General features: G+C 44.7%; 1 protein-coding gene across 3 annotated transcripts in view; it reads right to left on the bottom strand.

Moving 5' to 3' along the window:
* KIF21B (kinesin family member 21B) overlaps positions 1-22,097 on the bottom strand; it is a 764,016-nt gene that overhangs the window by 634,619 nt on the left and 107,300 nt on the right. For all 3 annotated transcript variants that reach the window (XM_069756481.1, XM_069756482.1, XM_069756483.1), the window contains exons 2-4: positions 20,679-20,901; positions 20,384-20,566; positions 335-484 (exon numbers count right to left, since the gene is read on the bottom strand). In XM_069756481.1, the coding sequence (XP_069612582.1) occupies positions 335-484; positions 20,384-20,566; positions 20,679-20,901 (556 nt within the window). The remainder of the gene's footprint in view (positions 1-334; positions 485-20,383; positions 20,567-20,678; positions 20,902-22,097) is intronic.

Raw genomic sequence — 22,097 nt, 5'->3', positions numbered from 1 at the left:
ATTTCTAACCTGTCTCTCCTTTCTTCCTTCTCTGTGGTGCTTGTTTTGGGGACTTTGGCTACAAGAGATATTGCAGATTTATCTCACAGGTGATTCTTTAGGTTTACAAATGGTACCAAAAGCACTGTTACAGATTGATTTAATTCCACTATGAAGGTCTGAATTACATGAATATATGTGTGTGTGGACATCTTTCCGGGGCAGGTATAATTTTGGGGAGCACAGGCCAATGCAGAAGTTACTGTCTGAAGCAGTTTGCAGATTAACACAGTAAACAGGAAAAAGGACAAACAGAAAACTATCTTTTGAAAACATATATATAATCATGCCTTACCTCAGCTTCAGAATTAACACTTCGAGTGCTTGCTCCACTGACATAAATTCCACCACTGGCATCTTCATGGATACGGATATTGGATTTTCGATGATGAGCATCTGGGTCACGAGAGATATCAAACAAGTCCAAAATCTCTTCATTATATAACTAAGCAAGAAATAAAGAAATCAAATTCCAAAATAAATATAAAGGAAGAAATGGAACAATAGAAGTAATAACTACTGTATGTGTCATGCCAATGAAAGACATTCATATGAATTGGACAAATCAAACCCAATTTGAAACTTTTAACTCCTTAGTGACCAGTTTATTTTGGGACTAGATGAGTTTTTGTATATCTATAGTTGTCATGCTCCTGAATACGAACCCTTGAGCCTGTATTTTGTCACTGTCCACCGAGCCACAGTAGGCACCTTTTCTCCGGGTGTTTATACTGGCTGCGGTCTGCTTAGCATAACACAGGTGTTTTAATTTGCCTGCCCTATCACCTTTTGGGTGTGGCTTTATATTCTTTCCTCCTGTTGGCATTTTCTGCTGGTGGTATTCTCATTTTGGATGTCCAGCCATTCTGCTGTAGTTTAAACTACTTGCTGTTTCTGTTCTTTGCTCTGTATCTATTTTCTGTTTGTTTTTAGGAAATAGGAGGCATATTATCTAACAGTACATACTTTATTCTGCATTCCATGGATTATTTTACTCACTTGGGATATTTTCTTTTTTTCAGCACACTTTCCTTTCTGTAGGTAATTCACACTCTGCTTTGCCCTCCGCTTCTTTAGGAGGTACGTGAAGAACTTGACGGCCTTTCAGGTAGTTTAGGTTCAAGTTACCATGTTCTAATCTGTGCTTAGGGCTATCTCTGCTCACGCAGGAACCACTAGAGACTGCAGGGTCAGGATCTCTGGCTTTGCCTATTATCCCAAGTAGCTACACTAGCATACAATTAGTTCTTGTTTTTAATAGAAAGAGTTGTACTTTTAATGTCACAATTTGGCGGTGTGTGTATATATAATTAACTGTCAGGTTAAAAAAAAAATCATAATTATGCCATTTTAGAGTTTTCAATTTATACTCTTCAGTGTACAATATAAATAACATGATAGATTTACTCCATATGTCGGTATTATTATTGAACAAGTAATAAAATAAACACTTAAATGTTGGGGGTCACACTCCTCATAGCGGCCAAAATCCCTAGTGCCTCTTTTGATTATCAGGCCCAAATACTCATCATCATTGCACTGAGACAATGTAGGACGTCACGCCAGGCCTACTAATCTGAAAAGACACTGCTGATGTCACCAGGTAGGAGGAGGTTCGCAGGACTCTAGTCTAGCAACTACGGAAAACCGCTGGACCAGGATCCTGTGAATCTTCCTGAGGAAAAATACTTGCAACCTTGATTAAAATTTTACATTATTTAACCCACACAGTGAATTCTATAAAAAAGAAAAAAACATTGCTAGAAATGCTATATTTTTTATTCTTTTCAACCCCCCAAAAAAACTGAAATAGCAATTTGAAATTCTTAGCAGCCTGTGTATCTTTTTGCTGAACTCTAGTTGTGACAGAAGCAGCAATACTAAATATCAGATATTTGATGTCTGATGCTAGCTCAGAATGTGATACAATACATGCCATGATAACATGATAGATCTACTCTGCAGGACAGTATGATTATTTAAATAAATAAGAAAAGACATAAAAAAATGTGGGAGTTTATGCTTAATTCTCAATGCTATTTTTCTAGAGGGGGGGAGTGTAATTGATAAGAAAAAATAGCAATTCTAGCAATTTTTATTTTTACAGAGATCACTCTGTGGGTTAAAATCCAACGAATGGGTATATAATGTATTGACCATGAGATACAGACTGACGCATCTCTGGCTTTTAAAGTTCCTTTTATCATAGTCTAATTTAAAGAACCATGGGAAAACATTTAAAAAATACATACTATCTAATCATGCGTGACTACCATTTAACATTTTGATTACATACTGGATAATCAAGTATCTACTATATAATTGTCTAAGGGTCACTTCCGTCTTTCTGTCTGTCCTTCTTTCTGTCATGGGTATTCATTGGTCGCGGCCTCTGTCTGTCATGGAATCCAAGTCGCTGATTGGTCTCGCCAGCTGCCTGTCATGGCTGCCGCGACCAATCAGCGACAGCCACAGTCCGATTAGTCCCTCCCTACTCCCCTGCAGTCAGTGCCCGGCACCCGCTCCATACTCCCCGCAGTCAGTGCCCGCTCCATACTCCCCGCAGTCAGTGCCCGGTGCCCACTTCATACTCCCCGCAGTCAGTGCCCGCTCCATACTCCCCGCAGTCAGTGCCCGCTCCATACTCCCCGCAGTCAGCGCCCGCTCCATACTCCCTGCAGTCCGCGCCCACTCCATACTTCCCTCCAGTCACCGCTCACACAGGGTTAATGCCAGCGGTAACGGACCACGTTATGCCGCGAGTAACTCACTCCGTTACCGCCGCTATTAACCCTGTGTGACCAAGTTTTTACTATTAATGCTGCCTATGCAGCATCAATAGTAAAATGATCTAATGTTAAAAACAATAAAAAAACAAAAAACCTGCTATTCTCACCTTCCGTAGTCCGACGATGCGCTCCCGCCAGCTTCCGGTCCCAGAGATGCATTGCGAAATTACCCAGAAGACTTAGTGGTCTCGCAAGACCGCTAAGTGATCTGGGTAATTTCGCAATGCATCCTGGGAACGCAAGATCGCGGCAATCGCGTGTATCGCCAGAGGTTCGCTGGATCTACGCTGGATATATAACTATTTTTTATTTTAATTATTATTTTTAACAGGGATACGGTGCCCACACTGCTAAATACTACGTGGGCTGTGTTAGATACCGTGTGGCTGCTATATACTACCTGGCCAGTGTTAGATACTATGTGGGCTGTGTTCTATACAGCGTGAGCTGTGCTATATATTACGTGGCCAGTGTTATATACTGCGTGGGCTGCGTTATATACTACATGGCTGCTATATACTACGTGGGCAGTGTTATATACTACGTGGCTGTGTTCTATACTGCGTGCTATATACTACGTGGCCACTGTTAGATACTATGTGGGCTGTGTTATATACTGTGTGGCTGCTATATACTGTGTGGGCTGTGTTATATACTGCGTGGGCTGTGTTATTTACTGCGTGGCCTATATTAACACATCGGGTATTCTACAATATATAGGTATGTATGTATATAGCAGCCACATGGTATATACCACAGGCCACGTAGTACTCCTATATACTATGTTGTCTGTGCTATATACTATGTGGCTGCTATATACTGTGGTGCAGTGACCAATGTCACAGCCAGGGGGTGCTGTGTGTGCAAGTGGGTTCCCGGTATCAGAACCCCAGGGTTATTTCATGTGTCCACCCCAATAGGGTTGAACAAAGGGGGGAGGTATGTGGTGCAGTGACCAATGTCACAGCCAGGGGGTGCTGTGTGTGCACTTCAAGATGCACTTGGAGACATAATTGTGATGAAACAATGACTGGCAGTGTGATTAATGGGCGGTATGTATCGCAGGGGTGGGTGGCCCTGTGAGGGAAGCCTTGGTATGTTTTGCTCAAGCAGATCTACTGCTGAGGGTTTTGTTTACATTGGGAAGGCTTCCAGGTAATTGGAGAGATGGGTGGGTCCAGTCACCTACAAACCCACCCAAAGAGGCGTGTCTGAACACATAAGATTGTTTGTGTGTAAGGACCTGTGGTGATGCCACACTCACCTGACTGACCATGTGACAGGTACCTGGGTGTGGTTACACCTATGTAAAGGAGGTGTGTGTAGCACATGTGGAGTGAGTGTTTGGGAGCCTGCAAGTGGGGACAGACTTCCATGTGTCCTGGCTGGACACTGCAGAGTGGCCTGTATGATGTAGGTCTTGGACGGTTGGTGTTGGAAACTCCTGGGAGTGGAGTCGTTCTGGAAGCAATCCTGGGAGTGAAGTCGTCCTGGAAGCACCTAGAGACCGTGGACCTGGACAGTCTGTGTTGAGGACCTGGGACTGACGTGAAGTCAGCGAGAGGAGTGGAACTCCTCTAAGGTAACCCCGGACAAGGGGGATTATAATATACAGCAGAGAAGTTTATTTGCTGCATGAACAGACTGGTGGTCATGATCAGTTCATGGACATAATGAAATAGACTGTATGTCATGTGGTTTAAGAAGTTTAATAAACCAGATTTATGTGAGGTACCGTGCCTGAGTGCTTGAGTCCTATGCCAAGCGAGTGTCCCCCAACACACTCAGGTAGCGTATCCCCACAATACATACATACATAATCTAGAATACCCGATGCGTTAGAATCGGGCCACCATCTAGTGTTCAATATTTGTCAAAAATCAATCAAAAAATCTCAAGCACTCAATGACAGTTTTATGCTTCTATGAAATGTTTAGCACCTTCTGAAAAGATTTTGTTTTTATTGACATAACACAAATGCCCTGCTATCCTTATTTTAACTTTTTTAATAGTATAACTTATAGTGAATATTACATGTTGTACATTCCACACTACATGGTTCCTACTGCAGTTAATAAGTCTCAATCCTGCGCCATATGGTATTATCTTTCTTATTTGTTGCAAATCCACACACATACATTATACCTACTACCTGTTGTTATGCATGCTTAACAATTCACTCAGGAAAATAGGTTATACACTAAAAACTGTAACTGTCCTTGCTGGTTCCTGTACAGATTAGGTATCCAGATTCCACAGTCTCCAGTGGTACCTGCGGGTGCAGAGATAGCCCTAATCACAGACTAGGAGATGGCAACATGGACCTAACTGCCTAAAATGCTGTGGAATTGATTCACATTCCGCGAGGGTCAGAAAAAAAACAGATCCCAGAGTGAATAGAGTAAATAACAAAATACCTAAGAATAAAGCAAGTACTGTTAGCAAATATACTATACTGCCTATCAGGGCCGGCGTCAGCACCCGACACTCCGGGCAAATGCCGGGGCCCTGGGGAGATAGGGGGGCCCACTTACAGCTGGGAGAGCAGAGCAGGAGATAACATGCTCTCTCCGCCCACAATGTCACTGCTGGCTGCGTTCTCTTAACCCCTATGTGCCAGCTCTGACACAAGCATCTTCTCACTCAGTCAGTGCAGCCAAGCAGGCACACATAGGGGTTAACAGAAGGCAGCCAGTGTGACATTGTGGGCAGAGAGAGCACTTTCTCTGCTCTCCCCCCTGGGTGGCTGCAGACAGTGCTGAACTTATCAGGCAGATTCCGAGGAGCTCCATCCTACCAGTGCCTGAGTGAGTGTTATGGTATCCAGCAGTGGTTGAAGTTGTGGCTCAGTCTGCTGCTGTCTGTCTCCGCTGCCTAAAAATGTGGGTGATGTCTGGAGGAGCAGCTGATGGGGTGCAGCCTGTAGCCACCCAGCTCTCCCAGAATACATGCATGCTGCACCAAACCTGCACCAGTGGGATAGGAAGAAGCTTAACCCCTTCCCATCTGTATGAAGGTTATTGCTAAACCTTAAAGATAACAATCCGACCCGCATAAATGGGGTTAACCAGATGCCAGGAGGAAGGGGAGCTGCTGCCATGGATAAAACTGAGCTGTGGGCTGTATGTTGGGGCCCTGTGGCCCCAGGCTGGTGACTGGAGGGACTCTGCCCAGTGCTGGCATGTGGGTGATTTCTGCTCCGGAGTCTCAGCTTCTCTCCTCCACATCACACTGTGCAGTCACAGCAACATTGGTTGTCTCTGTCCAGGTCCCAGCACAGCAGCTGCCACTGCTCCCACCAAGGACATGGCATCACTTAACCCTTCCCCTGCAGCCACCGGCAACAAATCCACATTATTCCTTGATTAAATCAGGTTCCAACCCAATAGAGGAGCAAACATTTCCTGCTGCCATTAGGGTCCGGGAGGGGGTGACATTGGCTGCCCTGCTACTCTGTAGTGGGGGGTGACAAGTGTAACATGGGGTAACGATGACGGAGAAATGCACAGGATAATAGTGAGCGCGACAGAGGGCAGTGTATGGTATGGAGCAGTCAGGGGGTGGGCTGCAGGATCCCCCCATACTGTACATGACTGCCCGGAACAGGGAGGCGTTTAATGAGCTTCTAATGACAGGGCACTAATTGGGTCATTAGGGTTTGTGGAAAGGATTCAGCATCAGGTCCCTCATTAATGCCCGAGCCGCCTGTTACTTTGTAGCACAGATCTGTTGGGGCCGCAAAACCAAACAACGTTGTTTATGTAGAAAAGTCTTTGTTTCATAGAAAAACTCAAAACAGAAAAGCACCTCTCCTGTATATATACACTGCACAGCACCTTTCCTCCTGTATACAGGTCCTTCTCAAAAAATTAGCATATAGTGTTAAATTTCATTATTTACCATAATGTAATGATTACAATTACACTTTCATATATTATAGATTCATTATCCACCAACTGAAATTTGTCAGGTCTTTTATTCTTTTAATACTGATGATTTTGGCATACAACTCCTGATAACCCAAAAAACCTGTCTCAATAAATTAGCATATTTCACCCATCCAATCAAATAAAAGTGTTTTTTAATAACAAACAAAAAAACCATCAAATAATAATGTTCAGTTATGCACTCAATACTTGGTCGGGAATCCTTTGGCAGAAATGACTGCTTCAATGCGGCGTGGCATGGAGGCAATCAGCCTGTGACACTGCTGAGATGTTATGGAGGCCCAGGATGCTTCAATAGCGGCCTTAAGCTCATCCAGAGTGTTGGGTCTTGCGTCTCTCAACTTTCTCTTCACAATATCCCACAGATTCTCTATGGGGTTCAGGTCAGGAGAGTTGGCAGGCCAATTGAGCACAGTAATACCATGGTCAGTAAACCATTTACCAGTGGTTTTGGCACTGTGAGCAGGTGCCAGGTCGTGCTGAAAAATGAAATCTTCATCTCCATAAAGCATTTCAGCCGATGGAAGCATGAAGTGCTCCAAAATCTCCTGATAGCTAGCTGCATTGACCCTGCCCTTGATGAAACACAGTGGACCAACACCAGCAGCTGACATGGCACCCCACACCATCACTGACTGTGGGTACTTGACACTGGACTTCAGGCATTTTGGCATTTTTATTATTATTATTATTATTATTATTTATTATTATAGCGCCATTTATTCCATGGCGCTTTACATGTGAGGAGGGGTATGCATAATAAAACAAGTACAATAATCTTTAACAATACAAGTCACAACTGGTACAGGAGGAGAGAGGACCCTGCCCGCGAGGGCTCACAATCTACAAGGGATGGGTGAGGATACAGTAGGTGAGGGTAGAGCTGGCTGTGCAGCTGGCATTTCCTTCTCCCCAGTCTTCCTCCAGACTCTGGCACCTTGATTTCCGAATGACATGCAAAATTTGCTTTCATCAGAAAAAAGTACTTGGGACCACTTAGCAACAGTCCAGTGCTGCTTCTCTGTAGCCCAGGTCAGGCGCCTCTGCCGCTGTTTATGGTTCAAAAGTGGCTTTACCTGGGGAATGCGGCACCTGTAGCCCATTTCCTGCACACACCTGTGCACGGTGGCTCTGGATGTTTCCACACCAGACTCAGTCCACTGCTTCCTCAGGTTCCCCAAGGTCTGGAATCGGTCCTTCTCCACAATCTTCCTCAGGGTCCGGTCTCCTCTTCTCGTTGTACAGCGTTTTCTGCCACATTGTTTCCTTCCAACAGACTTACCATTGAGGTGCCTTGATACAGCACTCTGGGAACAGCCTATTTGTTGAGAAATTTCTTTCTGGGTCTTACCCTCTTGCTTGAGGGTGTCAATGATGGCCTTCTTGACATCTGTCAGGTCGCTAGTCTTAAGGTACCTTCACACATAACGATATTGTTAACGATATCGTTGCTATTTGTGACGTAGCAACGATATCGTTAATGAAATCGTTATGTGTGACAGCGACCAACGATCAGGCCCCTGCTGGGAGATCGTTGGTCGCTGAATAAAGTCCAGAACTTTATTTCGTCGCTGGACTCCCTGGAGACATCGCTGGATCGGCATGTGTGACACCGATCCAGCGATGTCTTCACTGGTAACCAGGGTAAACATCGGGTAACTAAGCGCAGGGCCGCGCTTAGTAACCCGATGTTTACCCTGGTTACCATGCTAAAAGTAAAAAAAAACAAACACTAGATACTTACCTACCGCTGTCTGTCCTCCAGCGCTGTGCTCTGCTCTCCTCCTGTACTGGCTGTGAGCCGGAAAGCAGAGCGGTGACGTCACCGCTCTGCTTTCCGGCTCACAGCCAGTACAGGAGGAGAGCAGAGAAGCAGAGCGCAGCGCTGGAGGACAGACAGCGGTAGGTAAGTATCTAGTGTTTGTTTTTTTTTACTTTTAGCATGGTAACCAGGGTAAACATCGGGTTACTAAGCGCGGCCCTGCGCTTAGTTACCCGATGTTTACCCTGGTTACCGGCATCGTTGGTCGCTGGAGAGCGGTCTGTGTGACAGCTCTCCAGCGACCAAACAGCGACGCTGCAGCGATTCGGATCGTTGTCGGTATCGCTGCAGCGTCGCTAAATGTGAAGGGGCCTTTACCCATGATGGGGGTTTTGAGTAATGAACCAGGCAGGGAGTTTATAAAAGCCTCAGGTATCTTTTGCATGTGTTTAGAGTTAATTAGTTGATTCAGTAGATTAGGGTAATAGGTCGTTTAGAGAACCTTTTCTTGATATGCTAATTTATTGAGACAGGTTTTTTGGGTTATCAGGAGTTGTATGCCAAAATCATCAGTATTAAAAGAATAAAAGACCTGACAAATTTCAGTTGGTGGATAATGAATCTATAATATATGAAAGTTTAATTGTAATCATTACATTATGGTAAATAATGAAATTTAACACTATATGCTAATTTTTTGAGAAGGACCGGTATATACACTGCACAGCACCTCTCCTGTATATATACACTGCACAGCACCTTTCCTCCTGTATATATACACTGCAGAATTTACAATAGCTGTCACTCATGTAAGAAGTGAAATCTGGCATTGTACTATACATTTCTCTGCCGTATCTGTGCATCATAAATCGGGGTATGTGTTAAAGGGGGGGCCCACTGAGACTCTTTCGCCCGGGGCCCTCGAAAACCTGGAGCCGGCCCTGCTGCCTGCTTCCTAAATGATAAACAGAAGATAGGTGCAAAGAAAAGCATAAATCCTGGAGTTTCACAGACTGGCACCAAACAGAGTCATTTGGATGTTCTAACATTCTATTCTATCACTAGCAGGGAACACAAACATGGGGAGGTTTAATGGAAAACATCCACTTTCAAATAGCAATGAATGAAAGATAAAAGGTAATCAGCACCCAGACAGTGACATCTTCTGTGGCTCAGTGGACAAAGACACTGACAAAAGAACACAGGACTGCCAGATTGAATCCCAAGGCATGATACTACCTCAACATTTGCTTTTTAAATTCTGTGATGTCTGCACTATGCTTGTGTGACATGCGTACATAATGCTTGTGTGATGCGTGTATAGTGCATATGTGACAAGTGAGTATAGTACTTGCATGACATGTGCACTGTGTGTGTATAACGTGCATTTTGCTTGTGTAATATGTGTTATGCTATGACAGTAGGAAAACCGGGGAGGAAGGACTCTATACTATCCCTTAATCTAGGGGAGCCCTAGCCTTTCGCTAAACCCAGGGTAACCCCTAAAGGTGGAAATAATAATAATCTTTTATTTTTATATAGCGCTAACATATTCCGCAGGGCTTTACAGTTTTGTCCACATTATCATCCCTGTCCCTGATGGGGCTCACAATCTAAATTCCCTATCAGTATGTCTTTGGAATGTGGGAGGAAACCGGAGTTACCGGAGGAAACCCACGCAAACACGGGGAGAACATACAAACTCCTTGCAGATATTGTCCAAGGTGGGATTAGAACCCAGGACTCAAGTGCTGCAATGCTATCCACTGAGCCACCGTGCTGCCCTGGCCAGGTCTCGTACCACTCTGTGCTTCTACGAAATCCTCTGCAGTTTCCACCCTTCCCCTAGGGAGGAGGGGCAGGAGTAAAAGGGTAACACCAGCTGGGCAAGGCACAACAAAACAGGCACACAAGATAGAAAACAAAGGGAAAATGGGTGCACAGTAGGGTTGATCGATCACCCTAAAAATCGGATCGGAAAGGATTGGTCCGATCACACTTGAAAATCGATTTCCGATCCTCATTGAAGTCAATGGGGATGAAAAATCGGAATTCCTAAAACACCTATTTTACATTGTGGTGTTTTCTAAATGACTAATAACACCAAAATAACATGTAGAATTGGTAATCGGAGGCAGCGGAGCCAGAGAAATCAAATAATAATAGGCACAAGTACTGTTTTTAGTATGAATAGTGGTTATAATGGGGCACATTTGGTCTACGGGTCAAAATAACGTAATGCTTGGCAAACTCTTTAGAATTTACTTTTTCTTCATTCATTTCATTTTATTCTTCAATGGTGGGCACGGCTTTGTACATACCATTATCATGCCTGTGGATCTCCTAGGCCAAGGTACCTGCTTCGCTCTTTTTTCCGCTAAGATCAAGGGCAAAAACGGTTCTTAAATGATTGTTTGTCGCTTCCGCTGCAATCTACGCCTGAGATGAAGGGAGGCCATACGCTGGAACCAGCGGGGAAAACCACAAAATTCACTATAGATTCTGATGACCTGAAATCACACCAACATCTTTCTGACCCACGTCACACATGACAAGATGCTGGAAGGCTCTAGTCTACAGCTAACGCCCAGTCGAAACAGTCAATAAAAATGTTGAAGAGATCTAAGGCCTCTTTCATATGTCAGTGTCTCCGGTACGTGTAGTGACAGTTTTCTCACGTATCGGAGACACTGACACACGTAGACCCATTCAAATGAATGGGTCTATGCACATGTCTCCGTGTTTTCACGGACCGTGTGTCCGTGTTGAAAACACAGAGACATGTCCGTTTTTCGCCGGCAGCACGTACCGCAATACGTGCCGTACACGTGCACACGGAGAACAGTGTGCACTCTCCTCCGTGTGCACGTACTGCCCGCAGAAGAGACAGCGCTACAGTTAAGCGCTGTTCCCCCCGCGTGTGGTGCTGAATCCAGAATTCATCCCTTCTTCCCAGCAGCGTTCGCTGGAAAGAAGGAATGAATAATCTTTTTTTTTCTTTCCCCTTAAAAATAAAGTTTATGCGTCCCCTCCCGCCTCCCATCCCCTGTGCGCCCCCCTGCTTGCTAGGAAATACTCACCCAGCTCCAAGCTCCAGCGATGTCTCCTCTCTGCGCCGGCTGCAGCCTGTGCTGTGTGAGCGGTCACGTGGTCCTGCTCATTAAAGTGGGGAATATGCGCATATTCCTCACTGTAATGAGCGGGACCACGTGACCGCTCACACAGGAGAAGCTGCCAGCGCTGAGAGGAGAGAGGAGACATCGCGGGAGCTAGGTGAGTATTTCTATGCAAGGGGCCGGGTGGCGCACGGGGGATGGGAGGAGGGAGCTCACTAGCAAACTATATTTTTAACAAAAAAAAACAAAAAACTTGATCTTTCATGTCTTCTCTCCTGCGGGGGAGAAGAGATGAATGCGGCTTCAACACCACACAGGGGGGACAGCGCTTAGTGAAGCGCTGTCTCTCCTGCACGGTCCGTGTGGTCCTCGGGCGGCACACGGATGCCGCATGTGTGCCACACTGATGTGTTACATGAGCACACGGACATGGATAATTCCGGTACCGATTTCTCCGGTACCGGAATTATCTGGACGTCTGAAAGAGGCCTAAAGCTGCGCACCACAATCCAAAATAGAGTGCGTGGTAGCAAGAGTCCTGCTACAGTTTTGTCTGCACATCATTCCGCGGCAGCAGCATTGATGCCATGTTTGTTGTTCCTTACCCTGGGTACAATAAATGGTACCGAGTTCTAGCCACTATTAATTTCAATTTTATTTTTTGTTACCTTTCATCCTTCCTTTTTAAATGGCTCTTTCTGATAGCTTTTTTAAGAAAATGTGTTTATTTATTTTTTTTTTAAATAATAATTTTGCTTGCCCTATTCCTCTGTTGTGTCGGAGTAGCTTTAAATATAAGAACTTTGCATGGTTTAGCGACATTTGAAAAATACACCTTCCGGGAGGCCTGTCTCAGGGGACTCTCACCGGGAGGGGTCCGTGTTCAGCTTGCCCTGCAGCAGCAGGGAGTCTCCAGCGGTACCACGAGGAGGAATGGACTCACCCCCATACACTGTTTCGTCTTCTTCTGCTCAGACTTATTTTTTTCTTCTGCATTTTATCATTCTGCTTATTCTTATTCTGCTTACTCTTTTTTTTTCCTGGTCTTATGGTATCTGGTTCTTCTGGTTCTGGTGCTTTGGGTGCTGGTGCTTCTGGTTCTTCCATTTCCTAAACCTTTGCTTCATCTTCTTCCTCTGGTTCTTCTGGGTCTTCTTCCTCTTCCTCTTGTACTGGTTCTTCTTCCGCTTCTTCTTCCTCTGGTTCCGGTTCTTCTTCCTCTGGTTCTTCTTCCTCTTGTTCCGGTTCTTCTTCTTCTGGTTGTTCTTCTTCTTCTGGTTCCGGTTCTTCTTCTTCCTCTGGTTCTTCTTCCTGTGGTTCCGGTTCTTCTTGTTCTTCGTCTGGTTCTTCTTCTTCTAGTTCTTCTTCTTTTGGTACTTGTATTTATAATTGTAATTTGTGAAGCATGTAGTTCAGGTGCACGGAGGAACAGCAAGAAATACTAGTGTCCGAAAGCACATTCGTGGACCAGCTGATGTTAATGGAACCCGGATACACAGTTGAAGGAACCTGTGGCAAAGACATTATTGAGAACCAGCTGGTGGTGTTGGGACTCTGTTATTAAGCAGAAGGTATAAGTGCCATTGGCAATATCGAGAACCACCTGGCGGTTCTGGAACTCGTATTGGACTGCAGGGTTAACATGTGTTATTAACCCCCAAAATAAAGGACAGCTTCTGTTACTGGAACCTGGAGCTGCCTGGACTACCTGCACTCTGGAAACTCAGTGTAACAATTATAGTGGAACACTCAGGAATCTCTTGGCTTGAGACAAATACTGTAAGCAGCAGAACCAAATATAGCGATAAGTCTGTATTATTCAAAAACAAACACTGGTGCAAAGCGTGAGCAAGTTCAAAACACAGCAAATAAGGTGAAATCAGGTGAGTTCCTTGCAGCTCAGCTGCAAGCAAAGTCAATATTCAAACGCACTAACGTGGGTGCAGCATGTGCACAACAGTTCAAGTGGACGGCAAACTGGGTCCTTCTTAGGAATAGTTTGTTTGCAGTTTTACTGCAGGCAAAGTCTCATGGGCGTAGCACTTTCTGGGGAAATGCAGATCATAAGACATAGTTCATACCAGGGCTGGCAGTATTAGCAAAGAGTCCGGAAGCAGTGCAGAGCTTCGAGTCCAGAAACAGTCAAATAAACTAGCAGTGGAAATCAAACAAGCTTAGCTGTAGCAGGATGAGCTTACATGTCCAACAGGCAGGAGAAGAATGCAGAGTAATGCAGGAGAACCTCTGAGAGCAGAGAAGGTTAACTGAATAGGCGGAGCCGGAGTATCTGGTGAGGGGAAGTCTCTTGCATCACAAGCCAGGGATTCAGTCAGACACCATCTTGGAAAATGGCAATAAAACACCACAGATAAAGAAGGAATCCAGAGTCCTTACACCCAGCTAACTCTACTGGAGCACGGAGCAGAAGCAGATCAAGTTGTGCATCTCCCCAATTACCAGTCTACGCTACCGGAACCCGGAGCCAAGCTAGGAGGCAGAGTACAGCTTGCGTTGCTGAACCCCGACAACACGGCAGCGGGTGTTCATTGTGCTTCTGACACTCCCGAGCAACAGCTGACGGTGCTGAAGCCCAGGTGGACTGGAGTATTTGTAGGTGGACTGGAGTATCTGATTTGCCAGTGGCACAGCCAGAGTAAAGCTTGCTGTGCTGAACCCCGTAAACAAAGCAGTGGTTGTTCACTGTGCGACTGACACTTCCGAGTAATAGCTGATAGTGCTGAAGCCCACGTGGGCTGATCAACCTAGTGGTGCCAGAGGGCCAAGTGTGGACCTGGAGATTGTTGCCAGACATGTGTTTATTCAGTCTCTTCTGGCGCAGGGCTTGCAAAGTCTGGCGAGATCCAGGCCTAGTTCATCTTTATAAAAGTTAGGTGGTCAACGTTATCGGTGGATAGGCGCGTGCGTTGGTCTGTTAGGACTCCACCAGCGGCGCTAAAGACCCTCTCCGATAACACACTGGCAGCGGGCAAGCCAGCACCTCCAAGGCATACTGGCTAAGCTCTGGCTATATATTAAGCTTGGAAACCCAAAACTTAAAGGGGGCAGAACCATCCTGGAACACACTGACATGGCTGGACATGTAGTCTGCCATCATCTGACGGTAATACTGCGTTCTGCTGAATGGAACCGTATGGGATGGTGCATGACCTGGTTGCGGACACACAAAACTTTGCCACATTTTGGCAAGACTAAACTGGCCTTCTGCAGAGGTGCTGCTCCTGCTCTGTGGACGGCTTCCTCCCCGTTCTGGAGGCACTGAGCTGCCATGTGAAACACTCAAAGTAGTCCTCTCAGGTGGAAATGAGGACATCATCGAATGTACCAGTGTGTCTTGGAACTCTTGCATTTTACGATCCCGGTTCAACGGTGTTATCAGGGTTTGTAGGTTGTCCTGGTAGTGAGGATCCAGGAGGCTGGCCACCCAGTAATCATCAGTGTTGAGAATGCGAGCGATACGACGGTCGTTTCGAAGGCACTGCAGCATGAAATCACTCATGTGTTGCAGACAGCCGACTGGCTACGTCCCACTGTCCCTTGCTTGAGGCGTGCTCTCTGTCTCCTCTGCATCCCCCCATCCTCGCTGTAAATGATGATTACCAGTGTGTGGTGTACCATCCTCCTCTGGCCATACTACTTCCTCCTCCAATTCTTCCTCCTCCTCTTCATCAAAATGTGTCCCCTGTCTCTACCTTTGTGAGTTGCTCTGTTGCCTGACTAACAACCCACCCGTAGAGCTGTGGGTAGACTGTCCCAATACAGAAGGCATTGTCAGCATTTGTTCATCCTCCTCCTCCTCGTCCAAAACTGCATCCCTGATCCCTAGCATAGTTTTTTCAAGGAGGCATATGAGGAGTACAGTGATGCTGACTATGGCATCATCCTCGCTTGACATGAGTGGAATCATGAAAGGGCCACAAAACACAGCAGATGTCCTTCATGTAAGCCTACTCGGCACATGTGAAGTGTGGCCTGCGAGCTGTGCGACTCGTTTGCGCCTGCCTGATGCAGCTGGAATTCCATTACTGCCTGCTGCTGCTCACACAACCTCTCCAGCATATGCAACGTGGAATTCCACCTAGTGTGGACGTCACATATGAGGCGGTGTTCAGGCAGGTTAAATCTTCGCTGCAGAGCTGCAATGCGCACATTGTGTAAGCTTGAATGGCGCAGGTGAGCACACTCGCCACTGACCTTGTGCAGAAGATCCTCAAGATCCGGATAGCTTTTAAGAAAACTCTGCACGACCAAATTTAACACATGTGCCAGGCACGGGATGTGAGTCAGATTGGCTAGACCCAGAGCTGCCACCAGGTTTCGCCCATTATCACACACCACCATACCTGGCTGAAGGTTGAGCGGCCCAAACCACTGGTCGCTCTGCTGCTTAATGGCATTCCACAGCTGCTCTGCAGTGTGGCTTCTATCCCCCAAACTAATTAATTTCAACACGGCCTGTTGACGTTTGGCCACAGCAGTGCTCAACTTGGTCGTGTCAGTGGACGGTTCACCAATCCTTGTGGGTGCAAATGGTGCCAACTGCTGTGCAGAGGAATCTGAGGAAGTGGAGTTAGGAGGAAGAGGCAATGTGAACGGACGAAAGTCCTGCAATCCTCGGCGTTGGCAGGACCTACGCAGTGCCACTATCCACTGCTGTACCCGGCTCTACCATATTTACCCAATGGGCAGTGAGGGAAATGTAGCGTCCCTGACCATGCTTACTGGTCCACGCATCGGTGGTCAGATGGACCTTGCTGCTGATGGTGTTAAGTAGCGCATGCTTAATTTTTTTTCTCCACGTGCTGTTGCATGGCAGGGACGATTTTTTGACTAAAATAGTGGCGGCTATGAACACAGTATTGTGGGACTGCCAATGCCATGAGGTTGCAAAAGGCGTCCGTGTCCACCAGCCTGAATGATAGCATTTCAAGGGCCAGCAGTTTTAAAATGCTAGCATTGAGGGAATGTGCTCAGGGGTGGCTTGGCGGGAATTTCCTTTTTCGAGCCCATAACTGTGGGACGGATGGCTGCAGGCTAGACTGTGACTGTGAGGATAACCGGGATTGTTAGGTTGGTGCCGGTGTGACAGTGACGATGGCTGTCTGTACACTACTGCAGGAGGACGTTCCCACTCTCTCCTGGGAGGAACAAGCTACAACGTTAGCGGAAGAGATGGCACATGGAGCTGCAGGTTGGGCAAGATTTTTTATGTGACTTGTCCACTCCAAATTTTTTTGAATTTTTACCATTGAAATCATGCACATTTTCCGTTCTTTCTCTAAAAAACGGATCAGTTGCATCAGTTTTTCACTATTTGCAATGGATCCGTTTTTCCACAAATTCACCGGATTCTGCCTGACGGAAAGAAACTGATGTGTGAAAGTAGCCTAACTATCCATATATCCATCTACATCTATCCATCAGGCAGGATCCGTTGAATTTTTGAAAAAACGGATCCGTTGCAAATAGTGAAAAACTGATGCAACTGATCCGGGTTTTTTTTTTGTTTTGTTTTTTTAGAGAGAGAGAATGAAAGATGTGCATGATTTCAATGGAAAAAATGCATGAAAAACCGGATTCGGAGGCCGGATTCATTATTTCAGATCTCAGTTTCATACATTTTTCGCCGGATCCGTCACTGTTCGTTTTTTCGCAGAACAGAAAAACCGTTCTTCTGTATGTTTTCTCCGTCCGCCGGGAACAGATTTTCTGAAGGATCCGGCAAAAAATGGATGAAATGTGTGGGCATTAGGCATAATCCGGCGCTAATACAACTCTGAGAAACAAACGGATCCGACGGAAAAAAAAGGATCCGTTTTTTTCAAAACTCGCAGGATTGTGCCTGATGGCAAAAACCTGATGTGTGAAAGCAGCCAGATATATGGATAGATACATCTATGTATCTTTAGATATATCTATCTATAAATATATCTATAGATCGATATATTCATAGATATATAATAGAAAGGCCAGTTTCTTAATGAGCGTCTAATAAAAAAAAAAAAAACGGAAAAAAATGGCGTGGACTCCCGCGCAATTTTCTGCACCAGAAGGGAAAGCTGACGCCCGGGGGCCAATATTTGTAGCCTGGGAAGGGGATGGCCCCTCCCAAGCTATGAATATCAGCCCGCAGCTGTCTGCATAGCCTTTACTGGCTATTAAAATAGGACCCCCACGAAAAAAATGTGGGGTCCCCCTATATTTTATAGCTAGAAAGGCTACGCAAACAGCTGCGGGCTGATATTCATAGCCTAGAGAGAGGCCATGGATATTGATCCCCAGCTACAAATACCAGTCCGCAGCAACCCCAGAAATGGCGCATCTGTAAGATGCGCCAATTCCGGCACTTAGCCCCTGTCTTCCCACTCTCAAGTAGCAGTGGGATATGGGGTAATAAGGGGTTAATGTCATCTTGCTATTGTAGGGTGACATTAAGCCGGGTTAATAATGGAGAGGCGTGAATAAGATATTAATATCTTATTAATTTTAATCCTAGAGTAGTGAAAGAGTTAAAAACAAAATAAAGACACAGCCAGAAAAAAGTATTTTATTATTCTTAATTTAACCATACTTACCATACTTCAGCGCCTGCAAAAAACGTAAAATAATAAACCGTATACTCCCTGTCCGCTCCAATCCAATTAATAACGAGAGTCCCACAACGATCTCCCCTATAGAGCAGTGACATCTGGTGATGTCACTGCTCTATAGGACCTCCAGTGACACACTGACAGGAGACAATGGCTCCTGCAGTGCATCACTGAGAGGTTACTGTAGTTCACTGGTCTCACTTTATGCCATTGCTGCATGGGAACTTTCTCACACAGCAGTGCCAAAAGTGAGACTAGGAACTATTTTTTACAGTGGTGGAGGAATACAGTGCGGAAGGATACCTCCTTCCCGTCATTGTATTCCTGGAGCCCCTACAGAGCGGTTGCATCTGATGGTTGCATCAGCTGATGCTGCTGCTCTCCACGGGAGATTGTCATGGATTTCTATGGATCAGGGAGTATATTGTTTGTTTGTTATTTTAATATTTATTTTTTACAGGTGACACTGGCTTCGGGGATCAAAGTGACAAGTGATGGTGAGTATGTACTCTATGTTATATGTATGTATTGTATGTAATGTATGAATGTATTGTACTATGTATGTACTATGTATGTACAGTAGTATGTATGTATATATGTAGTATGTATTATGTATGTATGTATTATGTATGTATGTATTATGTATGTTTGTGTTTTTTTTTTTTTACACATTAGCCGGCCGATGGGACTACTAATTACCCATCATTGGCTAATGTGTCAAGCACTGTCCACTGTCATTGTAGCAGGCATAGCCCAGTGGGACTTATAGTCCCATCGGAAGATGCCCGCACAGACCCCCGACAGCCCGCGCAGACCCCCAGAAAACTGTTGCAGATCCGCAGCGTCAAAAACGCCGTGGATCAGTGGTAAAAACAGCAACGTGTGATCATGGCCTTATAGTGCCTGATCACAGCCAATCACAGTCATGCCAGTAGTTAATATGCCTACTAGCATTTCAGGATGTGCCCATGCTTCTCAAGCTCTTCATTGGGTGGTTCATGTGTCAATCACAAGCATTGTGCAAAAAAAAAAAAAATACGCACATCCGATTTCCGATCACATTCAAAGATCCGAATCGGGATTCGGAATTCCGTTCATAGTGAAAATCGGTATAATTCCGATTTTACATGATCGGATCGAACAACCCTAGTGCACAGTAAAGAAACAGAAAAGCAACATGCAAGAACACCAAAAGGGGAAGATAGAGGTATTCACAACAAACAGCATACAACAATCTCAATATGACAAGAGCGACTTTCCAGAACACTTCCTCTAATGAAACCAGGAACAGAATGAAGATTCTATTGCTCACATGGAGGGAAGCCAGATAAGGGTTTATATAATGGAAGGTTGTTGTCCCAATAGACCATGAGGAACTCTAAACCTTTTACATGCCACAAAGAAACCTGTTAACTCATGAATGGCTGTGAGGATTTAAAGAGGGCCTGTGCTCAGCTATTCCCTGCGATCTTCTAATCTCAGATGTAACACAGGACCAAGCAGAATGCAGCATATTCATGATATGTTTAGTGTGTGTGATGTGCGATGTGCTTGTGTGACCTGTGCATAATGCTGGAATAGTGTGAAAATTGTAAAATGCTATTTATTGCAGTGATTCATTCAAAATAAAATGTAGTATATGAATTGAATTGCAGAGTGTGGGGTTTATATTGTAGGGAGGTATACAATGTTAGGCAAGAGCTACACAATGTCTTTGGCTGAGACAATTTTTGTGTCCTATGATCATGCTCTGCTGTGGTCAAGACATCATCCTTTTAACCTGTCAACAAAGAGGTGAACAGCAACAGAGAGCTGGAGCAGAGGAGAGTGAGCACTGCTTTGTTTGGTATTTTTACATCTGCAAACCTCGAGCAAATGAAAATGAACCAAGGACAACCTGTTTAAGGGAGCTTTAAGTGTCATGACAAAGTAAAACAGTTTGTTGAACCTTGCATTCATTCTTTGATTGCTGTGAGGGGGGTGAAATATATTGTATATGGGTGTGTGGGATTTGTGTGTTAGAGCAGCCCTTTAGTCCCAGTCCTGCTAATGACTGACCACAATGAGAGTTCACGAGAACTTAGTACGCATATACTGTATGTATAGTCACTATCTCACTTACCTCTAGAAATTGTGCACTGACTTTAAATATGGGTACCGGGAGCCCACTTGCACGGGATGCACCTACACGCTCCTGGATTGTTCCAAATAGCTGACGGACAGCGCGAGGAATGATACCAAGCTCTGTTTCGCTAACCATCAGATCAAAGCCACTGCCCATTGTATGTGTTTTTCCTGCACCAGTCTGAAATCATTAAAATACCTGCAAACATGACACTTAAAAAAGGCTATAAAACATCTATGAAATAAAACAGAAATGACAGATATAAAGTACAGAAAAAATAGGCCATATTTACCTGACCATAAGCCAGAACTGTAGCATTGTAGCCCTGGAAGCAACCCTCCACCAAACCACGTGCACAAGTATCGTAGACTTTGACTTGTTCAGTTTCTATGTCAAACACATAATCATAAGTGAAGGCCTTGTCCTTACCCAAAAGTACCTGGGGTTCTCCTGGGTAAACCCATGTGCATATATGGCATCCTTCAGCCTGTTCTTTATTGCTTTGAGGACGAATCCTAGATGAAACAGTAAAAAAGAAACTTATTGGCAAAGTATAACATTATGAAATTGAAGGATTGTCCACATTTTCTAGATTTGAAAGAAAATGAGTCAATATAAAATGACCTAATATTTATCCATATTTAAAAAAAAAATCATTAATTTTGTAATTCTCGTACTGGCTACTAAATCTAATATTTGACTCATACAAATGAACATTAAGTACCAACAGACTGGATCTGACACATTTATTTCTACAGGATAGCTTTCTAGACGTGCTCCAATCTAGACAAAGTCGGTTTGAAGGGAGGGGGAGTAGGTGAGCTGTGACAATCACCTATTGTGAATGAGGTGTGTTATCTACTATATTGCAGGTGTTACCTTTCAATGTAATCATGTCTGTAATTATAATGACTGCTGAAAAGTAATCTGTACAAAAGAGAAAATAAATCAGTTTATTAGCTTTATCTGCCAGTGTCAAAATTGGAAGATTGGTTATTTTATTTTTTGAATATGCAGAACTTTTCAAATGCAATGGTTCTCCTTGTTCTTACTGCAATTTGCACACTGTAGATTCAGACTGATTCAAGCAGCAATTGAATATACCTGAGAAAAGCACACAGAGTATACGTCCAACTTGAAAAGGTATAAATACACGTTTTTATTCATTAGAAAAATCACAATGTTATGAAAATCGATCATCACATACAAGGTAAACACAGCAAGGGAGACTGAAGAAAACACTGAAAATAAACGGTGACAGCCCCTATAGATATCTGCATATATTACATCATAAAGTGCCAATAGTGCATGTCAACGGCAAGGATTTTTATGGACCGGGTGGTCAATTGCACAATAACATGAATCCCACAGTGGGGTTAAAGTCAAAGTATAGCACACTAAATGCCCATCCCGGTTCCATAGACCTTACCCATTCTGCAGATTCCCAGGTGTCACCACCGAAGCCCCAATGCGCGTTTTGCGGCGGCTTCGTACCACAAAGCCCACATGGAAAGTAAGGGAGAATCTAGAATCCAGTAAACGTGATCTTCTCCGTGCTATGGCAAAAACTGCTGAGTCACATAGACAGCCTGTCTCAGCCTGCTTCTCTCAAACGACCACCGGAGGGAACCCTTGCACAACTGTGTTCAGATTATCAACTGTATGCAGAAAAGGCAGATCAGTGCACCTCCGTGTTACAGAGACGTAACCC

This window comes from Ranitomeya imitator, chromosome 3 (genome assembly GCF_032444005.1).
Source record: "Ranitomeya imitator isolate aRanImi1 chromosome 3, aRanImi1.pri, whole genome shotgun sequence".
In the NCBI taxonomy this organism is placed as follows: Eukaryota; Metazoa; Chordata; class Amphibia; order Anura; family Dendrobatidae; genus Ranitomeya; species Ranitomeya imitator.
Note: the sequence above shows the minus strand (reverse complement) of the source record. Positions and strands in the feature narration are given on the sequence as shown.